The sequence below is a fragment of the Podarcis gaigeae genome (assembly GCF_964106915.1).
Source record: "Podarcis gaigeae genome assembly, chromosome: 2".
Lineage (NCBI taxonomy): Eukaryota > Metazoa > Chordata > Lepidosauria > Squamata > Lacertidae > Podarcis > Podarcis gaigeae.
In genome coordinates, this window is record NC_139679.1 from 3,794,665 (window position 1) to 3,813,665 (window position 19,001).

Below are 19,001 nucleotides of genomic sequence, written 5' to 3' on the forward strand. Positions count from 1 at the left end.
TAATTCCAGCCTCCCCAAACCTTCCATTGGTCATGAGATGTGTTGCAGTCTACACTTGAATTCTTAATTGTAATATTTTGATATTGCAGTCATTTTATCATGAATATTATGAAACAGTTCTGAGTTGTATTTGTGCATATGAATATTAGATGCAGTGTGTGTGTGTGTGTGTGTGTGTGTGTGTGTGTCTGTGTTTTCTCATGCTTTCCGGTGTGAAACCCATTGAGTGTGTCTGTGGAAAAGCAGTACACAAGGTGGGACTGTGGTAGGGAGTAGACCAGCCACATTTAGGGTGCTTCTGTGCATTCACAAGCTTTTAGGTTGTGTGGAGAGAATCATGACTGGTCCATCAGGAAGGGTGGGTGTGGAAAGAGAAAATCTCACTGCTTTGAGACCATCCCTGGCATCTCCTTTCTAAGTCTTCCCTGTCTAATTCCAGAGAGCAAATGCAATGACACCTTTTTCCTGTGCCGTAATGGGCAGTGCATCTCCAACGACCTGCTCTGTGACAACCAGAATGACTGTGGCGACGGTTCTGATGAGCTGAACTGCTTCATCAATGAGTGTCTCAACAAGAAGCTAAGTGGCTGCTCCCAGGAATGTGAAGACCTCAAGATAGGCTACAAGGTTGGGCCTGGTAGTTCATTCTCCTTCTCTGGTGGTCGTACTTAGTTGAGCCAAAGGCTGTTGTGGTGTGCTCTTTCTGGAGAGCCACTGAGTGCAGCTTTGCCATCACCATTATTGTGGCAGTTTCCCCCCTTAAGCCGGTGAGGCTACAAGGTGATGCTGTGTCTGGGACAGCCCTCCCACCAGGTGGGGCGAGGTGGCAGGTTTTACAGGGGTTGCTATTAAACAGCAGCAAATTGTCAACTGTTTGGTTTGTATGCATTTTTTGCCGGACGGGTAGGGCTTAGTTCACTTGGGAACAGCCCTTTGCTTGTCGTATAGAAGGTCCCAGGTTTATTTTTTGGCACCTGAACAAAAAACTTTGCTGCTATGCCAGTTGCGTCTGCCCAAAGAGGAAGGCAGGGGAGGGAGAAAGGGAGTCATGGCTAAGTTGCATTTTCTATAAACAGGAAAACTAGAAACTTAACTTCAAATAAGCAAATAAATCTGACATTCCCTTGGTTTTATCTCAAAATGTGTATTATAAAAAGAGGTCTGTTGTAGGGCAGGGCACTATATTCTGTCCAGCCTGACAACAGGGCGTCAGAGCGCAATTCCCATGTCTGTGTGAATGGGTGGAGGCATGCCTCTTAACCCGCATTGAATAGAGGTGGGTGTCACTGCCTATAAACCTGTCATGACTTTCTGCTGCCCCTGCAGTGCAGATGTCGCCCCGGGTTCCGGCTGAAGGATGATGGAAAGACTTGCATTGACATTGACGAGTGCACAACCACCTACCCCTGCAGCCAGATATGCATCAACACGCACGGGAGCTTCAAGTGCTTGTGCGCAGATGGCTACCTACTGAAGCCAGATGACCAAACGAGCTGCAAAGCTGTCACAGGTGAAGCTGATCCTCAGTGCCGTGGATGTTCTTAGAGATCAGCAGAAAGCAGAAGGGTTCTGTCATTTGTTAGGGCAAGTGAAAACTTTGCAGCACAGGCCAGATGGCCATGGACCATATGGGAGTCTTCGCCTCTCTCTGTGCATCCCAGGAGCCCTGACCACATATCCCCTGTGCTAGGTAACACGGGGATGGTTGTTTTGGCTGCATTGGGATTGCTGAGGGGCAGCTGAGAAGGGAAGGGAAAGCACCCCCTCCCTGGTGATACTGATGCACAAAAGATCACTTTCCTTGTGCTGCTGTTAGTGGGTGCATCTGCATTGCTGGAGCATAGGCGATTAGATCATCCGCTCCCCAGAGGTTCCAGTAAAAGAATACTGACCCCATACTGCTGTTACCAACTGGGGCACACCGATCCTGGCTGCTCAGGCAAGGAGGTTTTATCCCCAAATCTGTCTGTCCCTCTGTCTCTCTCTATCCACCCCATCTCTGTCACACGTGCATTGAAGTTCTGAAGCAACTGCTAATAGCAGTATGGGAACAGTGATCTTGGCTGCTTCGAGAGCACGTTGGTGGTGAGGTTGCATTGTGTGTGCATGTGTGTGAGAGAGAGGGGGGTTACATGTGTGTGCTTTGGGGAGGGTGTTGTCTGTGTAGATGTGTGGGTGTGAATGTGAGGGTATGGGTGAATGAGTGTGGGAGCAAGGGGGGTGCCAGCCCTGGCCCCACCCACCAATAAGTCTGGCCTGCAACCACCTGCCCATGGCCACATTTGGCCCTCAGCGGCAAAAAAATGTCATCCATCTCTGCTTTGGGGTTTGGTGGGATTAATCTGAGTATTGAGTATGGGCAGGGCTGGCCCAAGACATTTTAGCACCTGAGGCAAAACACAAAATGGCACCCTCTCCCTGCCAGGGAAGAAGGAGTGAGTGAAGATCTACATCAGCAACAAGCAAGGGAATAAAGATCTAAATTGGGATCTGCTGCCTCTGTGGATCCTGCCGCCTGAGGTAGTTGCCTCACCTTGCATCACAGGTGGGCCAGCCCTGAGTATAGGGTGACAGGTGCAAAAGAGGGCAGGGAGCTCCTGCGCTTTTAGTTATGTAGAAGATGGAAGTCACATCTGTTGTTCTCCTCTACACAACAAATAACAGTGCAGGAGCCCCCTGCCTTCTTTTGCACCTGACACCCTACTTAAGTTGAGAAGCAGCAGGTTTAAAAGTCAGTCAGTGGTGTGTATATTTGTGTGAAATGGCCCTTATTGCAGTCATACCAACATTAGATGTGGCTTCCCTAGAGGTGGGTGTGCCCTCCTTGTCACTAATCCCTCGCTTTCTTTCTCAGATGAGGAACCCTTCCTGATCTTTGCTAATCGGTACTACCTAAGGAAGCTTAGCCTGGATGGATCCAACTATACACTGCTAAAACAGGTAACAAGCTTTGTAGGAGGAGGAAATTCTGTATGAGCAGATTTTCTTGTATTGTGGCTTAGAAAATATCCAAGCAGCATTCCCGCCCCCCCCCCCCGACACACGACTACTGTGTTGATTGCCACTTCTGTTCTGCTCCCAATTACCTGCCTTGTGCCTGCTGGCCATGTTTCTTTCCCAGCCCCCTTCCATCTGATATATAATGTGACCCATTTAAGAAAGTGTGTTCCAATAGGTGGTTGGACATTTATGGTGGTGGCTTTGTCCGGCACTCTCCCAGGTGTATGGAAAGCCTGGGTGGGAAACGACTATTTCATGCCAGAGTGCCATACCTTTGAAAAAAAGAAAGTGCCTCATTGCAAAGCATCTTCATGATTGTTTCCGTTGTGGAGCCCCTCATTTACAAGTAGCCACTCGCTCGAGAGCAGCTTATGCTTGTGGACAACTTAGCTTTCCCATGGCACTCTCAAGAACTGCTGTGCCATGAGACAACTGCCACAGGAAAGAAGTTGCTATCTAATGAAGAGCACACTGCCGGCTGCATCCCTGCATGAGTCCCTGCTCTGGCTGTGCCTCCTTCCAGCCAGCTTCTGGTTGGGGCTGATTGCTGTCTCACATAGAACTGGTTCACTTCCCGGTGCAGAGATGCAGCAGAGTTACCTGCTCTCAGAGGGTGCTGGTTGTTTCATCTTTGCACACAGTATTGTCTCCTCCTAATCAAAGGGCATGCCCAGAGGAGGGTCTCTTTTAGAAACGTACATTTTGCCAGGGGCTTTATAACTCAGTAGCAGAACATATCCTTTACATGCAGAAGGTCTCAGATTCAATCTCCAAGTTCTTCAGGGAGGGCTGGGAGAGACTTCTATTGGAAGCCCTAGAAAGCCATTGCAAGTCAAAGTGGATAATGCTGAGCCTTCTGATGTTCCTGCACCCTAAAAGGAAGCCAGTGGGGGAGGTATAAGAGTGAACTGTGTCTTCATTTGTCATTTTGGGTGGTGGGGAAAAGCCAATGTGCCTACACAGTGTCATCATAATTTATTATGATTGTTATAGCACTTTTCCTGAGTCCAAAGAGCTTCGCATGCATTATCTAGTTGTAGTCCTTACAACAAGGACTATTATGTGCCAAATTGACAGAGAAAGCAGCTTGCCTAAAGCAACCTAGTGAGCTCATGATAGAGGTGAGACTCAGACTAAGGACTCAGCCCTCTTAGCCACAGTGCTGCTGTTCCTGTGACGTAAGAACTAATACCTGTCTCCTTTCTCGGGGGGCTTAGGGGCTGAATAACGCTGTGGCTTTGGACTTTGACTACCGGGAGCAAATGATCTACTGGACGGACGTCACAACACAGGGCAGCATGATCCGTCGCATGCACATCAATGGCAGCAACGTACAGGTGTGAGACCAGTGTCATTTGTGATCATCATCTGAGGCCCCTCCACTCTCCAGAGGGTGGCAACATGAAAACAGGCAGTGGCTCCCTGCTTGTGGGATGCTCTCCCCAGAGGGGCTTGCCTGGCACCTTCGTTGCATATCTTTAGGAGCCAGGCAAAAACATTCCTCTTCTCCCAGGCCTTTGGCTAATTAATTTAAACTGGGGGGGGGGGTGTTGGCTGGTTGTTATTATGATGTGTGTTTTTGTGTTTTTATACTGCAAACCAACCAGTGATCCTCAGATAAATATTATTATTATTATTATTATTATTATTATTATTATTATTATTATTATTATTATTTATTTTGACTGTATCTGCCCTGACTTAGGGTTATGGAAGGACCGTAACTCAGGGCTCTCCCGCACTTTGCTCCATGCTTTCTAGGCACAAGTCTGGGCTTGCCAAGTTCATCTCTGAGCGGTTTGTTGGTTTGTTTGTCCCCACACTGTTCCCCAGGAAAACTGCTGAATTGGAGCAAATGGCAATCCATGGAAAACCCAGTTGCCATTTGCAGCATTTCAGTGGTAAAATGTGGGTTTTCCCAAGGCAAGCACTGGGACAAAAACTGCTCGAACACAAACTTAGAAAGTCCAGACCTGTGCCTAGAAATGAGGCCTCTGTGGCAGAGCACCTGTTTTCCATGATGTCTCCAGGTAGAGCTAGGGTTGTTCCCTGTTTGAAACCCTGGAGAGCCACTGCCCATCAGTGTAGAAAATACACGGCTGGGTAAACCAGTGGTCTGGCTCAGTAGAGACAGGTTCCCGTGTTTCTGTGTTTCCCTCCCTGTAGGCTCAGGATCAGCTCCCAAGCACTCAAGCAGTCTTCGCTGCACCACATCACAGACCTATGCAGGGCTTTCTTATGCTTAACCTTTTCCCCTCCTTCCCTACCCACCCAAAGCAAACCACTTTGTCTAAAAGCAGCCTGTCCACAAGCAGGGAAGGCATTCCTTTGACCAGAGCTTCCTTTAGTGTGTTCCTTCTTTCACGCTGTTATTTGGTCTTGTGCACTTCCAGGTTCTGCACCGAACTGGGCTGAGCAACCCTGACGGCCTGGCTGTGGACTGGGTGGGTGGAAACCTGTACTGGTGTGACAAGGGAAGGGACACCATTGAAGTATCAAAGCTGAACGGGGCCTATCGGACTGTGCTGGTGAACACAGGACTACGGGAACCGCGGGCGCTGGTGGTGGACGTGCAGCATGGGTAAGTCTGTTGGATGGTGTCTGGGGCAGTGCCCAGGTTTTAAGCAGTTTAGGAAGCACTTAAGCTTTACCTATCATGTTTAGGGAAGTTTTTGATATTTAATGCTGTATTGTTTTAACGCTGGATTGGGAGCCACCCAGAGTGGCTGGGGAAACTCAGCCAGATGGGCGGGGTATAAATAATAAATTATTATTATTATTATCATGAACAGTCTTTGTCCATGAACTCCCAAGGAACAAATTAATGTGCTTTCTAATTCTTCTGAAATCCCATCCTTTTAAGAAAGAAATATTTAGCCACTGAAGAAATCAGAAGTGGCAGGAGGTTTGGAGTTAAAGATAAACTATGGTTTAATGCAGAGGTTCCCAAACGATGGTCTGTGGACCACCAGTCATCCACAAGCTTCATTCAGGCAGTCCACAACATGCCTGTAGTTCAAGATTGGAGCCAGCACATCTGTCACATTAAATACTTACATCAATTTTTAAATTGACTTTTTATTGCTTCTTCTATTTCTTACCTTGTACTTCATTGTATTTCAAGTTGACTTATATGGAATTAAAATTGTAATACCATGAAATACAATATATGAGAAGTAAAAGAAGGAATAAAAATACAATTGAAAATAATTCAGCATCTAGCAGAGCAACATTACAGTTGCTAAGATGGTAAGAATCATTAAGTAGTCCACCAAGATCCTCAGCCATTTTCAATTAACATGAATGATTAGCCGGCTCTGTACACTGCTGAAATTGCACACAGCCTGCTGTTCCCTTTTAAAAAATGAGAGGGAACAAACCAGAGGCTGGCCTAGCATTATGTGTGAACTAGCATTTGTGGTTTGTCTCTTTCTGAACCAATCACATGGTTTGTTTGTAGAGAAACAAACCATGAGCTCTAGTTTGCATATAACGCTAAACTGGCCTCTGGTTTCTCTCCTCCTGATTCCAGAAAGCGAGGAGCAGAGAAAGCACAATTTCAGCACTGAACATTCTGCTCGCTTGCATTAAACTATAGTTTATTTTTAGCTATGGTTTATTGTTACATGGAAACAGGGTCTTTGCCTTGTTGTAGTGATTTTTAATACGCTTTCTAAGCAACTCGGAGAGCTCATGTTACTAGTGGGCTAAATGAATGAAAGAATGTGGGGAGTGACCACAGCTGCTGTTCTATGTTTTTGCTATTTGTATTACTCACTCCCGTTTGCTCTTTCCTAGGTACTTGTACTGGACAGACTGGGGTGACCATTCCCTGATTGGCAAGATAGGCATGGATGGCACAAACCGGAGCGTCATTGTGGACTCAAAGATCACCTGGCCCAACGGCCTCACCCTGGACTACGTTAACAGCCGCATCTACTGGGCTGATGCTCGGGAGGACTACATTGAATTTGCCAGCCTGGATGGTTCTAACCGGCACATAGGTAAGAGAGCTGAAGGAACTGTGAAGCTTATGTTCATATGCACAGTGGTTGAGCCGAGTGGCCATAACTTTCATGTGTTGGGTACCTAGAGGCAGCAGCTCAGTTGCCAAGCACATAGCTTTGCATGCAAAAGATCCCAGATTCAATCCCTGGCATCTCCAGGTAGGGCTAGGAAAGAGCCCTGATGGGAACCATTTAGAGCAATTGCCGTCAGGATGGAGCCAAGGTGGTCCCTTCCAGATGCTGTTGATCCATCAGCTCCCATCATCCGTAATCAAAGGCTATATTGCCCGGGGCTGCTGTGAGTTGGAGTCCAGTGATAGCTGGGGGGCACCATATTGGGCAGCTCTGCTATAGACAATACTAAGACAGTGCTCTGATTTGGTACATGACAGCTTCCCATGGGAGGAGAATGTTGAGTGACCAGATTTGGGGAATGCAGCTAAGGCATTTCTCCTGAGCCCTTGTAGAGTTCCAGTGTAGTTGCTAAAGGGATGATCTGAGAAGGCCCTAATTCTAACCTTGCCATGGCCAAGGGGTCACCTAGGTAGCTGAGCTGGCTCTTCTTCCCTGGCTAATCTTACTTTCTGGTTTTGGAGACTGACTTGGGTGGGAGAGTGTTATTTAAAGTTGTTGGCTTGGGGTGTTATTGGAGGAGCATTGCAAGCATAAACAAAGTTAAGCCCCCTGTTTCTGCTCACCGATTCTGCCTTGCAAATGCTTCCTTCCCTCAGCTCCTGAAGTAGCAAAATGAAACAGGCTTAGAACCCCTTGGGGGATGTAGTTCCACTCCTAACTTTTTGCCCTCTGGCAACAGCATATAAATTACCTATATATTGTTCTGTTCCCTTTTAATCCCTTCGGCTACCTGTCAGTTACTTCTTATTTTCTGGTTTTGGTTTCCTGTGTGCTTGCTGTCATTCTCTATACCATCCTCATTTGGAGGGTGTGGAATGTTTTAGAACATTATCTTTAACAGATGAGTCCTTTTGAACAATAGATGATTCTCTCAGAACCCGTCAGTGTTTCCTCTTTCTCTTCCCCCACCCCCACTCCCCTCAGAAGTCAGTGTAAAAGCTATGTGAGTGTTTAATTATAAGGTTTGGGTACTCTCTTGTATTGCTTATTGGGTATTAGGCCAGACATAGGCAAGATGTGGTTTAAAAATAGACAGAAAGCTGTTTTTATCCAGACTGACCTGACCAAGTTAAATGATCCTAGAGCAGCTCAGTGGTATTATATGGTCATGGAGCTGCTCCAATATCATTTGACTTGCTCAGGATAAAGACACCCTTTTGTCTATTTTTATTTTTAAGTATTGCACCACCAAGGATGTGTATTTATCAGATTTTTCTAAATCCTCATTGAGGAGCACATTAACCATGTCCAAGGCAGTCCTGGATGGTGTGATTACTGAAAAAAAATCCATTTAATTTTCACACACTGAATATGTTGTGTGAGAGAGATGGAAGCTCTGATGCATTATCTGTTACACCGATTCACCTATAAGAGGTTTAAGATTAAAATCTCTGGAACAATTGCTCCTTCAAAAAAAGTTACTGGTCTAATGAGCACATTCTTGTTTTGTTCTATGCAGTCATATGTGAGTGCTGATTCTTTTTCTGTTTAAGTAATGTGGTTGAGTGCTTTACTGCTTATTGACCCACCAGAATTATATTTTTACATGTACATCCCCAACTCCCCTCCATCATTTTGGCTTCCAATTTTGACACATTAATAAGTGGAACCAAGCAGTGGCGTAGCATGAGTTGCCAGCACCCGAGTCCATGCAGAAGCGGGGTTGGAGGGAGGAAAGCGGATGCATGCACATTCAACTGCCTAACCGTGCCTGAGTCACCCAGGAGATTGCAGCCACAGTGATAAGAAGAGCTGTCATCTGGAGAGGTCACTTCCTAGTTCACATAGAGGAGCTGTTTTCCACAGAGCCCAGTGACAGAAGCGCACAGCTGTATTGAGGCAGCACCCCTAGCCATTTTGCGCCCAGAGCAATTGCCCCTGTGGCCCTCCATGCTACGCCACTGGAACCAAGAGTTCCATGCTCTTAAACAGAATTATCAATGAATGTGCTATCTGAAGGAAGAACTTCATTCTACCACCACATTTCATCAGATACAAAATAGAGCATTGGCTGAATGAGAGATCCTTGCAACAGATGTGCATCCTTGGAGGAGGACGTGGGCGTTGCATCCAGCTGTGGCTGGGATGAAATCTTGAAAGTTCATCTCTAATTTATTTGGGAAGCCTTGGTGAAAGAGAGAGGCAAAACTACCTCCCCTCTTTCATATTTCAGGAGGATGGGAGGGGGAGGCAGATGTTAAAGGTGAAGCAGCGTTCCTCTCAACCTTTCATAGTTGCTGGCTACCAGCCTTCATTTCCCATGACCTTTGGAGCAACAAGTGGCCATGAGTTTGTGCCCCTACCCTTGAGATCCCCGCAGAAATGGCTGAAATCCAACTCCCTAAACTTTTACTGTCCATGATTGGAGGAGTCAGTTTAGTCCAGTCCTATCCACAAAACACTGCACGTTTGCCATGTTTAACACTGAATGTGCCATGGCCTTGACCTAGAACAGGCATGGGGAGCATGTGTCGCTCCAAATGTTGCTGGGCTCCCATTTTCCCTGTTCCTTTGACCATGCTCACTGGAGCTGGTGGGAGTTGGAGTCGGACAACATCTGGCAAGGCACAGTTTCCCCATTCCTGGTCTAGAGCCAGGCACACCCTTGGCTAGTAGTCCTCTGGACTCCAGATTTCCACTTGAGTTCTGCATCCTTGTCACCCAGTGAGAGTCTCTTTCTTCTCAGTCAAGGACTTGATTGAGAACAGCACGAATCAAAACGTTGGGGAAACCACGGAGGGAAGGGAAGTCCTAGGTTGACTGATTGAAAACCTGAAATGTTGTTGGATTATTGCTTTTTAAAAAAAATAATCTATAAAATAATAATAATAATAATAATAATAATAATAATAATAATAATAATAGTCTCTCTTCTTCTTCTTCTTCTTCTTCTTCTTCTTCTTCTTCTTCTTCTTCTTCTTCTTCTTCGCTAGTCCTAAGCCAGGATATCCCCCACATCTTTGCCCTGACACTCTTTGAGGATTACATTTATTGGACAGACTGGGAGACCAAATCCATCAACCGGGCCCACAAGACCACAGGCACCAACAAATCGGTGTTGATCAGCACCCTGCACAGGCCAATGGATATCCACATCTTCCACTCCTACAGGCAGCCAGATGGTGAGTGCCATGCTCCATCCAGGATGTGAAAGTCACTGTTTGCAGGGAGCAGAGTTCAGTTACCACACAATGGGGCACAGCACAGATGCATTCAGGCTCATCATCTGCCAGGCCCAGGACCAAATGGTGTAAGTGAGGCAAATTAGGGGTAATAAAAGCCACAGGCAGAGCTTTTTGTATTGCTCTGGCCTGAGAGCAAGTCTGACCAGATATGTTTTTTAAGAGGGCAGGCTGCTTAGGTGGCTTCTTTGGAGATCTGGAAAGTTACTCTGTACTCCCCTTCAGCTTGGGCACAGGTTCAAAGTCTTACTGTGGGCTTAAGCCCTGACACCAAGAAGAAAGTGGGCTACTGGGGTAGCTCTCTCTGTTACATTTGCTAGCAAAATGCTGTTATGGACCTTTGCAACCCTCCACCAATCCTACATGATGCCTTGTTGAAAGAGAAGTCCAGTCCTTAATGAGCCTGCCCCTGGCAAACCCAACACTCAGCTTGTTGAGTCTAGGAGAGAGAGAGGGCCTAGGCATGGCGCTTATACCTGACTAGCTCCTCAGCTGGAGGGCAGGGTGTGGCAGGGTGAGGATGAGAGATGGCAGTGTTATTGAGTCTTGACCCCCTGCAGTAGCTGATTGGGTCTGCAGTGGGTGCCTTCTCCTTCCTCAAGTGGAGAGCTGGTGATGGTACTTACTTAGGATATGTGCACAAGAAAGAGGTCCTCCATCCATTTCCACACTTGACAGCAGAGCATGAGTAACTTCTATTGCTGTAACCTGCGCCTCTTTTCTTTTACCCGTCCAGTTCCGGACCATCCCTGCAAAGTCAACAACAGTGGTTGCAGCAACCTGTGCCTGCTGTCTCCAGGAGGTGGCTTCAAGTGTGCCTGCCCTACCAACTTCTACCTGGGTGCCGATGGCAAGACCTGCATCTCCAACTGCACAGCCAGCCAGGTAATTGGAGCAGCACACAAACATTGGGATGTGCCCTCTCCCATCACCATTTGGTCGCTTTGTCAAGGGACTATCACCATCCTGCAGCAACGTCTGCCGGCCAGATCAAAGCCCTCTGAAGGGTGAAGGCTCCGCTCCCTGTGTTGGGCAGCATCAAATTGAGTCTTGTGGCTGGTTCTTGCCATTAAATCCATCTGATCCAGAGTAAGGCAAGATGCTCTTTTTAAAACCAGCCTCACTTAGTTCTCCAAATACTGAGGTTACATGTTTGTCTTTTGGAGAGACCTGTGTAAGCCAAAGTATATTTGAGGGGTGGTTGGAAAATGAGGACGGCTCTACTGCTGTCGCTCACCTGGATCAGTTTCACAGCTGTGGCATGGAAGATGTGATGGGCTGGGGTTTGCTCTGATGGAACAGGGAGAGGCTACAGGGGATGCTCTTCTCCCCACTGCTGATGTCTTGCCTCAGCTTCACGACTTTTTCTTCTTAACCAACAGTTTGTCTGCAAGAACGACAAGTGCATCCCTTTCTGGTGGAAATGCGACACAGAGGATGATTGTGGGGACCGTTCTGATGAGCCGGATAACTGCCGTGAGTGAACAGTTTGGAGAAAGCCCCAAGGGTTGGAGAAAATGTTGGTTTTTAAAAAATAAAAATCACAAGGACTGATTGAATATCGTCCTGGCAGAACATTGGGACATGCAGGGAAAATGGCCACAAAGCAGGTTTACAGCATTGCAAGGGGTAAATTTGTGGTTTGAAGCCAGTGTTGGCCAGTGTGGTGTAGGGGTTCAAGTCTTGGACTAGGACCTGTGGGACCAGGGTTCAAATCCCCACTTGGCCATGAAACTCACTTGGGCCACTCACAGCCTCTCAGACCAACCTATCTTGCAGGGTTAATTGGGGATTGAGATTGGGGAAGGGCAACCATGTATCCCACTTTGAGGAGGAATCTAGAGGAAATAAATACAAATAGTAAAAATATTTAGAGTAGATGCATTGAAAAAAGGAACATGGCTAACCTAGGTCCATTGATTTCATTGGACTTGCTTAGAGGAGAACTCAGTTGGATACAACCCTGTGTCTTGCATTTTGACCCTGGGGGCTTCTTTGGAACCCTGAGGGGGCTCCATTGCCTGGCTGGTGTTTTCTGGGGTCTGCTTATCTAATCCCTTGAGGGAGTGTAGAAAAGGCAGCAGGCATGCTTGGGTCCACTGGGCTGTGTTCAGGCCCCTTCCATGCTGAGTCTTCCATGGCCCCCACTCTTCTTCCAGCAGCCTGTCACATCACTTTGAGGTGGGGTTGAGACATCCACAGCAGCTTCCATCCTTCCAGGTTTGTCTTGGTACGTGGAAACTTCCTTTAGGGACAGTTTGGCTGAAATTCCATTGGATGCCTCATGACTTCAAAAGCTCCCTAAAATCTCCACCCAGGGTTTTAAACCAGGGATGGGAAACCTGTAGCCCTAGTGGTGCAGCAATAAAACTGCTAGCACATTTGCAAAGCTTATGCGGGGTCCAAAATGTATGGTTTCAGATTGGATGGGGTTCTGCGTGTTAAGATTCCTGCATTGCATGGGGCTGAACTAAACGACCCTTTGGGTCCCTACAGTTCTGTGACATATGGGGGGGGGGGCACAGCACCCATCATCCTTTGCCATTGGCTATGCTAGCTTGGGTTGATGGGAGTTGGAGCCCACCCCTGCTAAAATTGCATACATGATCTGATTATATTTGCCTTCCTAAGTATATTGTTCTCCTGCTTAGGTGCTGCACAGTCCTGGCATATGAGAGATGTGCCATAGGCCATAGTGATTCTGATCTTATTCTGTGTTGGAGCCCTGTATTAATTTGGGAGTGTACCAGCGTGGATGATGAGTTTGCTGCCTTCCTCTAGGACTCTTTAAAACATCTTTCCACTCCAGCTGTGGCAATTCTTCCCCCCACTTGTTACCAGCTATATAAAGTATTTGCAGATGAAGGAGCAGAGTCCTTGGCACCAAAGGAAGCTGCATGAGAGGGTTGGCTGGCTGGCAGTGTATGGGTCAGGGAGGCATCAGGCCCTTCAGTTTGGAGAAGGGAGTCCTGCATCATACAGTGGTGCCCCACAAGACGAACGCCTCGCAAGACGGAAAACCCGCTAGATGAAAGGGTTTTCCGATTTGGAGGTCCTTCGCAAAACGAATTTCCTATGGGCTTGCTTCGCAAGACGAAAATGTCTTGCGAGTTCCTGCGGGTTTTTTCCCCTCCCCCCCTTTTCCCCAAGCCGCTAAGCCGCTTATCAGCTGATCTGCTAAGCCGCTAAGCCGCTTAACAGCTGATCCGCTAAGCCGCTTAACAGCTGATCCGCTAAACCGCTTATCAGCTGATCCGCTAAGCCCGCTAAGCCCCTAATAGCGCTAAGCTGCTAATGGGCTTGCTTCGCAAGACGAAAAAACCGCAAGACGAAGAGACTCGTGGAACGGATTCTTTTCGTCTTGCGAGGCACCACTGTAGAAAGGACATAGGCAGCTAGTACCAGATCAGACCATTTCCCCCATATAGCCTACTCAGACTGGCAGCAACTCTCCTGCATCTTAGCCAAAGGTCTTTCCAACCACCTCATCCTTTAGCCTGGAGACACCAGGGATCAGAGCTGGCACCTTTTGCATGTTAAGCCTGTGCTCTGCCACTGAGTCTCTGGGTCCTTCTCCCAAGGTATCATTGTAATCCCATGTTCCCTTCTCCCAATAGCTGAATTCAAGTGTCGCCCAGGACAATTCCAGTGCTCAACAGGAATCTGCACCAACCCAGCCTTCATCTGTGATGGGGACAACGACTGCCAAGACAGCTCAGATGAGCACAACTGTGGTGAGTTGCCCAGACCAAAGCAAATGGTAAAGTTATTGTCCTGGCTTGTGTTTACACCATGGCAATGGAGGCTGTTAGGTGACAGCAAGGATCTCTATTGAGCCTCAGCTCAGGTGCTGGGTCACTTCAGCTGCAACACTTAGGCTGGGTGACAGGACGGGTGAGACCAGCTGGACTAGAATCAGGAGTCCCCCTGTGCCAAGGCTCCTCACCCAGTGCGACTGAACTGGTTGTGCTCCACTAAATCTGCCTCTGCCTTGTCCTGATACTGGGAGCACAACCATTTCAGTCGCACTGGGTGAGGATTCTTGGGGGGCAGCGCAGGGGGCTTCATAACTATGAAGTAGACTGCAAGGGGAGAGGCAGGGAGAGCATTGGATTTTGGTGTCCCACAGGGCACTGCTTAAATTTGAGCCCCCCCCCCCTTCCAAGGTCCACCACTGGGCGAGAAGGTCAGCGCAAGGAGGTCAAAACTGCATGGAAGCAACAGAGTTGTCCCGATGGCACACCCACCTGCCAAGCTTTTAAAGGCAAGGCAAGCCTTCTCACAAAAGTCCTTGCTGTGTGAGAATGCCAAGAATGCAGAGCCCTGCTTCCTATCAAGAGCAGCCGTGTCCTGGGAGAGTCTCCACCCACCATTTCGCCACTCTCTTGCTCCTCCTTGTCTGTCTTATTTAGTTGTCTCCTTCCTTTCCATAGAAGAGACTCAAGGGCAACCTCCAGAATTTGAGACAAAGCAATTAAAATACATGGTGCCTATTAAGAAAAGCTAAGGATTCAGAAACATAAAATGGGCAAACCTTCCCAAGCTCTTCTTGGACTTTGAAATGATCAGATATCTATGTATCTATTTCTCTAAGCAAACCAGAGGGCTTTGAAATAATGACCCCCAATCCCTACCAGCCATCTCAGTCCTTCAAAAGCCAAAAGTGCTTCCTAGCCAAGGCCCTTCTCCACCCCTAAAAATCCACCTTCTCTGTCCTTTCAAGAAGTAAAGATGGCAGGAGGAGCAGTGCCACTCATGGAGTGGGAAATGATCAAAGGGAGGTTTCCCCTTCTCTCCTCCTTTTTTCTTTGTTGCTCTGATGCTCTACAAAACAGTGTTGAGGCACAAGGCCAAAGGAATCATGGGAGAGGTATTTCTTCCAAAACCTCCTGCAACTCTGGTAAATCTCGTGAGACTTCCTGACAAAAACTGGTGTCTTAAGGCTAAAAAGTCTGGTCCTCACTCGTTTAAAAAGTGCTTTTGCTTTCTGCTTTCTTCCTGACAGAGGTGCATGTCTGCCTGCCCAGCCAGTTCAAATGTACCAACACCAATCGCTGTATCCCTGGCATCTTTCGCTGCAATGGGCAGGACAACTGCGGGGATGGAGAGGACGAGAAGGACTGTCGTAAGTCATGTTTGGAGCAGGGTCCTGCTTGGAGCAGGATGAGGGGCATCACTTTGCCCTCTGCGCTCTCTCTAGTTCAGGGGTGAAGAACCTGGGAAGCTTAAGAAATTAGGAATTTGCGCTGCGCTTCTGGATTCTGGCTCACATGGAGTGGAGAAATAGAGCTGGGTGCATACTGATTGCAGCTGATGAGCCACTGCAGTAGGGATTGGGAGCCTGTAGTCCTCAACATCTGGAATTGTGGCTCTCCACATATTGTTGAACTTCAGGTTCCTCCTTCCTACTTCGGTGGCCTGTCAGAAGAACAGATGTCCTTGTATGATCAGTACAATAAGCATTTATCTACTGGACTCCAGACCTATGGAATTTTTTACAAATTTTGTGTTAAAAATGTACGTGATTCCATAAAAGGGTAACCAGATTTTCCCTGAGTTGAATTTTACAGCCTGCAATAATGGTCATGTGCTTATCGTCCATAATTCAGTTTGCTCACGTGGTCATGGTGAGGGCAAAGAGTTATGAGGACACTGAAGCCCTGATTTCTGGAAAGCCTGCTCAGTCCCTGCTCTGACTTCTGAAATTTCAAAACTCAGTTTAAAGAAAAGAAGAAAAGTGGGATTTTGTAGGAGTGGAATTACACACCTAGTACTAGTTTCTGCACTTTGAATAGCAATATTACAGTATATGTAGTATCCTGATTATTGTAAAGGTGTACCATCATCCTAGTGTTACAGCAGTAAAGCTGGCAACACATTTGCAGCATGGTTTCAGATTGGGTGGTGAACCACTTGTTGAGATTCCTGCATTTCAGGGGGTTGGACCAGATGACCTTTGGGGTCCCTTCCAACTCTACAATTCTACAGTTCCATGATTCTACACGAGTCAGCCTTTGGTGTAGGAAGACTCCTACCTGCATTCAGCCCTAGAGCTCCCTCTTGACTCCTGTTTCTGTTGCAGCGGAAGTGACCTGCGCCCCAAACCAGTTCCAGTGTACCATCACCAAGCGCTGCATTCCGCGGGTGTGGGTGTGTGACCGCGACAATGACTGTGTGGATGGATCTGATGAACCCGCTAACTGCAGTAAGGAGCTACTGTGTCAAAGGCTTTTTGGCCTGGGAATGGGATGGCATTCTGGCTAGAAAGCCTCTGCCTCTCTGCTTTTGAGAAGATGATGGATTTGGTGCCCTCAGCTGGTGCCCTCAGCTTAGATGTTATGGAAGTGCTGTTATGAAATCAGCAAATAAGCTTTCCAATTGCTTATTTGGTGTTAGAGCCTTGTGCAAATTGCATCCTAGGGCAAGGATTTGCTCCAAATTGGATCCATAACCAACACAATGTTCTCCAGATCCTGTTGGGCCCCAACTTCTATCGGCCCCAGCCAACGTGGCAAGAGTAAAGGATGATGGGATTTGAAGTCCATATCATATGGAGGGTACCAGGTTGGGAAAAGCTGATGTAGAGCAATGGGCTGTACAGGCCTGTCCTACACCTTAGAACACATCCCCGAATCCTCGGTGGCATCACAGTGATTCCTTGGCCAACAAGTCAAATTTAGAAAGGATTTACTAGAACTCAAGTGTTTGAAAAGCAATAGCTGTACAACTTGATTACTATTTAAGAGAAGGTGTCATTTTCTGGGATCTAAGTTCTACAACATTCTGTACTTGGTGCAAAGTTATTTACATGTGTACTCTCAAACAGCTTTTTATAAGAAAAGTGATTTTCTGTGCCTTCCCTGCCCTTATTTTTGTAACAAATGGTTGCAACAGTGACGATTTTACCTTTCCAACCTTTGAAATGTTTCTCTCTTCACCCTCCCAGCACAAATGAGATGTGGGCTGGATGAGTTCCGGTGCAAGGATTCGGGGCGGTGCATCCCAGCACGTTGGAAATGTGATGGAGAGGATGATTGTGGAGATGGGTCAGACGAGCCCAAGGAAGAATGTGGTGAGTTGATGGTGCAGTCAGCTGGCGAACTACGCTGCACTAAGACAGAGAGTCTGGCTTGCTCCTTTTCCTATAGCTTATGAAAGGAGCTAGAAGGGGCACATTTGCCAGAGTCTTGGAGAGAGCCTTCGTAAGGGAAGCAGCACCTTTGTAAGATGTGCAAGTCAAAATAGGAAGTCCCAAGGTGCAGACCAGTTGCATCCCTTGTCCCCCTCCTGTTTTGTCAAAAAGGAAGTCAATGGAAAGAGGGACCCTAGAGATACTAGCCTTTTTGCCTAAGATGCACCCAGATTGTTCTAAGCCAAGTTCAGAGCTGCAGTCCAGATTGGTCCCTGCCAATCCACTTAGATTAAACAGGGGTTGCCAACTTGATGCCCTCGAGGCAGAGCTGTAGCTCGGAGGTGGTAAGGTGGGCCCCCACCAGGGGCACAGGCGATGGGGGGGGCGCAAAATCGGCTAAAATATGTCCATCAATATAAATATTGATTATTGCCTCATAAGAAATGGTTTTAAATAGAGGGTGAATTGAATAGGTGGAGGGGGCAGGGTTGGAGGAGAGGCAGAAAGAAGAGCTAATTTGTCTGTGGCTGGGGGGCGCAATCTGGACGGTTCTGCCAGGGGCGCAAGATCACCTGGCTACGGCTCTGCCTCCAGGTATTGCAGGGCTGACTAGTGCACCCCTGACCATCGGCCTTGCAGGATGGAGTTGTCTTTGTGCTCAAGCTGCTCTATGTACAAGAAGGCATCCAGAAGATGTCTTGTGAGCAAGGATAGCTATTTTTTTGATGGGCTTTGTTTTTGATGCTGCTTTTACATTTACTGATGTCGTCCATTTCCTACCTTTTCTCTTCCCTATGTCACTTCCTTTGTTTTCAGACGAGCGAACTTGTGAGCCCTATCAGTTCCGCTGCAAGAACAACCGCTGTGTGCCGGGTCGCTGGCAGTGCGACTATGACAATGACTGTGGAGACAACTCTGACGAGGAGAGCTGTAGTATGTGCCCCCTTCAGCCCTTCACTGGGAGAGCAGAATGTTTGCATGTGGGGAGGGTGGCGGTCTTCTGACTTTTCCTGTGGGCTTGGTCCTTGTTGGATGGAGGAAATAAAACTAGCATTGCTTGTAGGAAGAGGACACTTAAATCTGGGTCTCCCTTTTCTATGAAAAGGATCATCCCATCAACGTATGGAAGCAGAAGATGGCCTTGAGGCTGGAATAAACTTAGAGCATTCAATGGGGAACATCCAAATGCTGCTGGACTCCAACTCCCATCATTCCCAGCAAGCAGAGTCATGGGCAGTTATAATGGGAGTTGTGGTCAAAAAAATCTGGAGGGCCATAGGTTGCCCCCTCTGAATGATGAAATTTCAGAAAATACTGGCTGGATTTCAGGCCCAAGAGTCCTTTCTATGGTAGCTGCTGGGGAAAGTCTGGCTTCCATGCAGCTTCCAAACCTGGAGTGAAGTGAGTGTGCAGACTCACTGGTGCAGGACTAAGCCCAGATAACCTTTTAGCTGCACCATCCTAAATTGTCTTCCTCTCTGCTTGCCCTCTACTGTTTCAGAATGCTGGGCTGCTCTCAGCCCCTCCAACTTGTGAGGTCTTTTG

At 47.5% G+C, this 19,001-nt stretch overlaps 1 protein-coding gene across 6 annotated transcripts in view; it reads left to right on the top strand.

The window, feature by feature from the left end:
* Nucleotides 1–19,001, top strand: part of LRP1 (LDL receptor related protein 1) — a 317,737-nt gene that overhangs the window by 273,927 nt on the left and 24,809 nt on the right. For all 6 annotated transcript variants that reach the window (XM_083729139.1, XM_083729138.1, XM_083729137.1 and 3 more), the window contains 14 exons: nt 440–627; nt 1,327–1,510; nt 2,855–2,940; nt 4,218–4,337; nt 5,394–5,581; nt 6,799–7,004; nt 10,076–10,264; nt 11,061–11,209; nt 11,707–11,800; nt 13,942–14,058; nt 15,330–15,449; nt 16,407–16,529; nt 17,271–17,396; nt 18,273–18,389. In XM_083729139.1, the coding sequence (XP_083585265.1) occupies nt 440–627; nt 1,327–1,510; nt 2,855–2,940; nt 4,218–4,337; nt 5,394–5,581; nt 6,799–7,004; nt 10,076–10,264; nt 11,061–11,209; nt 11,707–11,800; nt 13,942–14,058; nt 15,330–15,449; nt 16,407–16,529; nt 17,271–17,396; nt 18,273–18,389 (2,007 nt within the window). The remainder of the gene's footprint in view (nt 1–439; nt 628–1,326; nt 1,511–2,854; nt 2,941–4,217; nt 4,338–5,393; nt 5,582–6,798; nt 7,005–10,075; nt 10,265–11,060; nt 11,210–11,706; nt 11,801–13,941; nt 14,059–15,329; nt 15,450–16,406; nt 16,530–17,270; nt 17,397–18,272; nt 18,390–19,001) is intronic.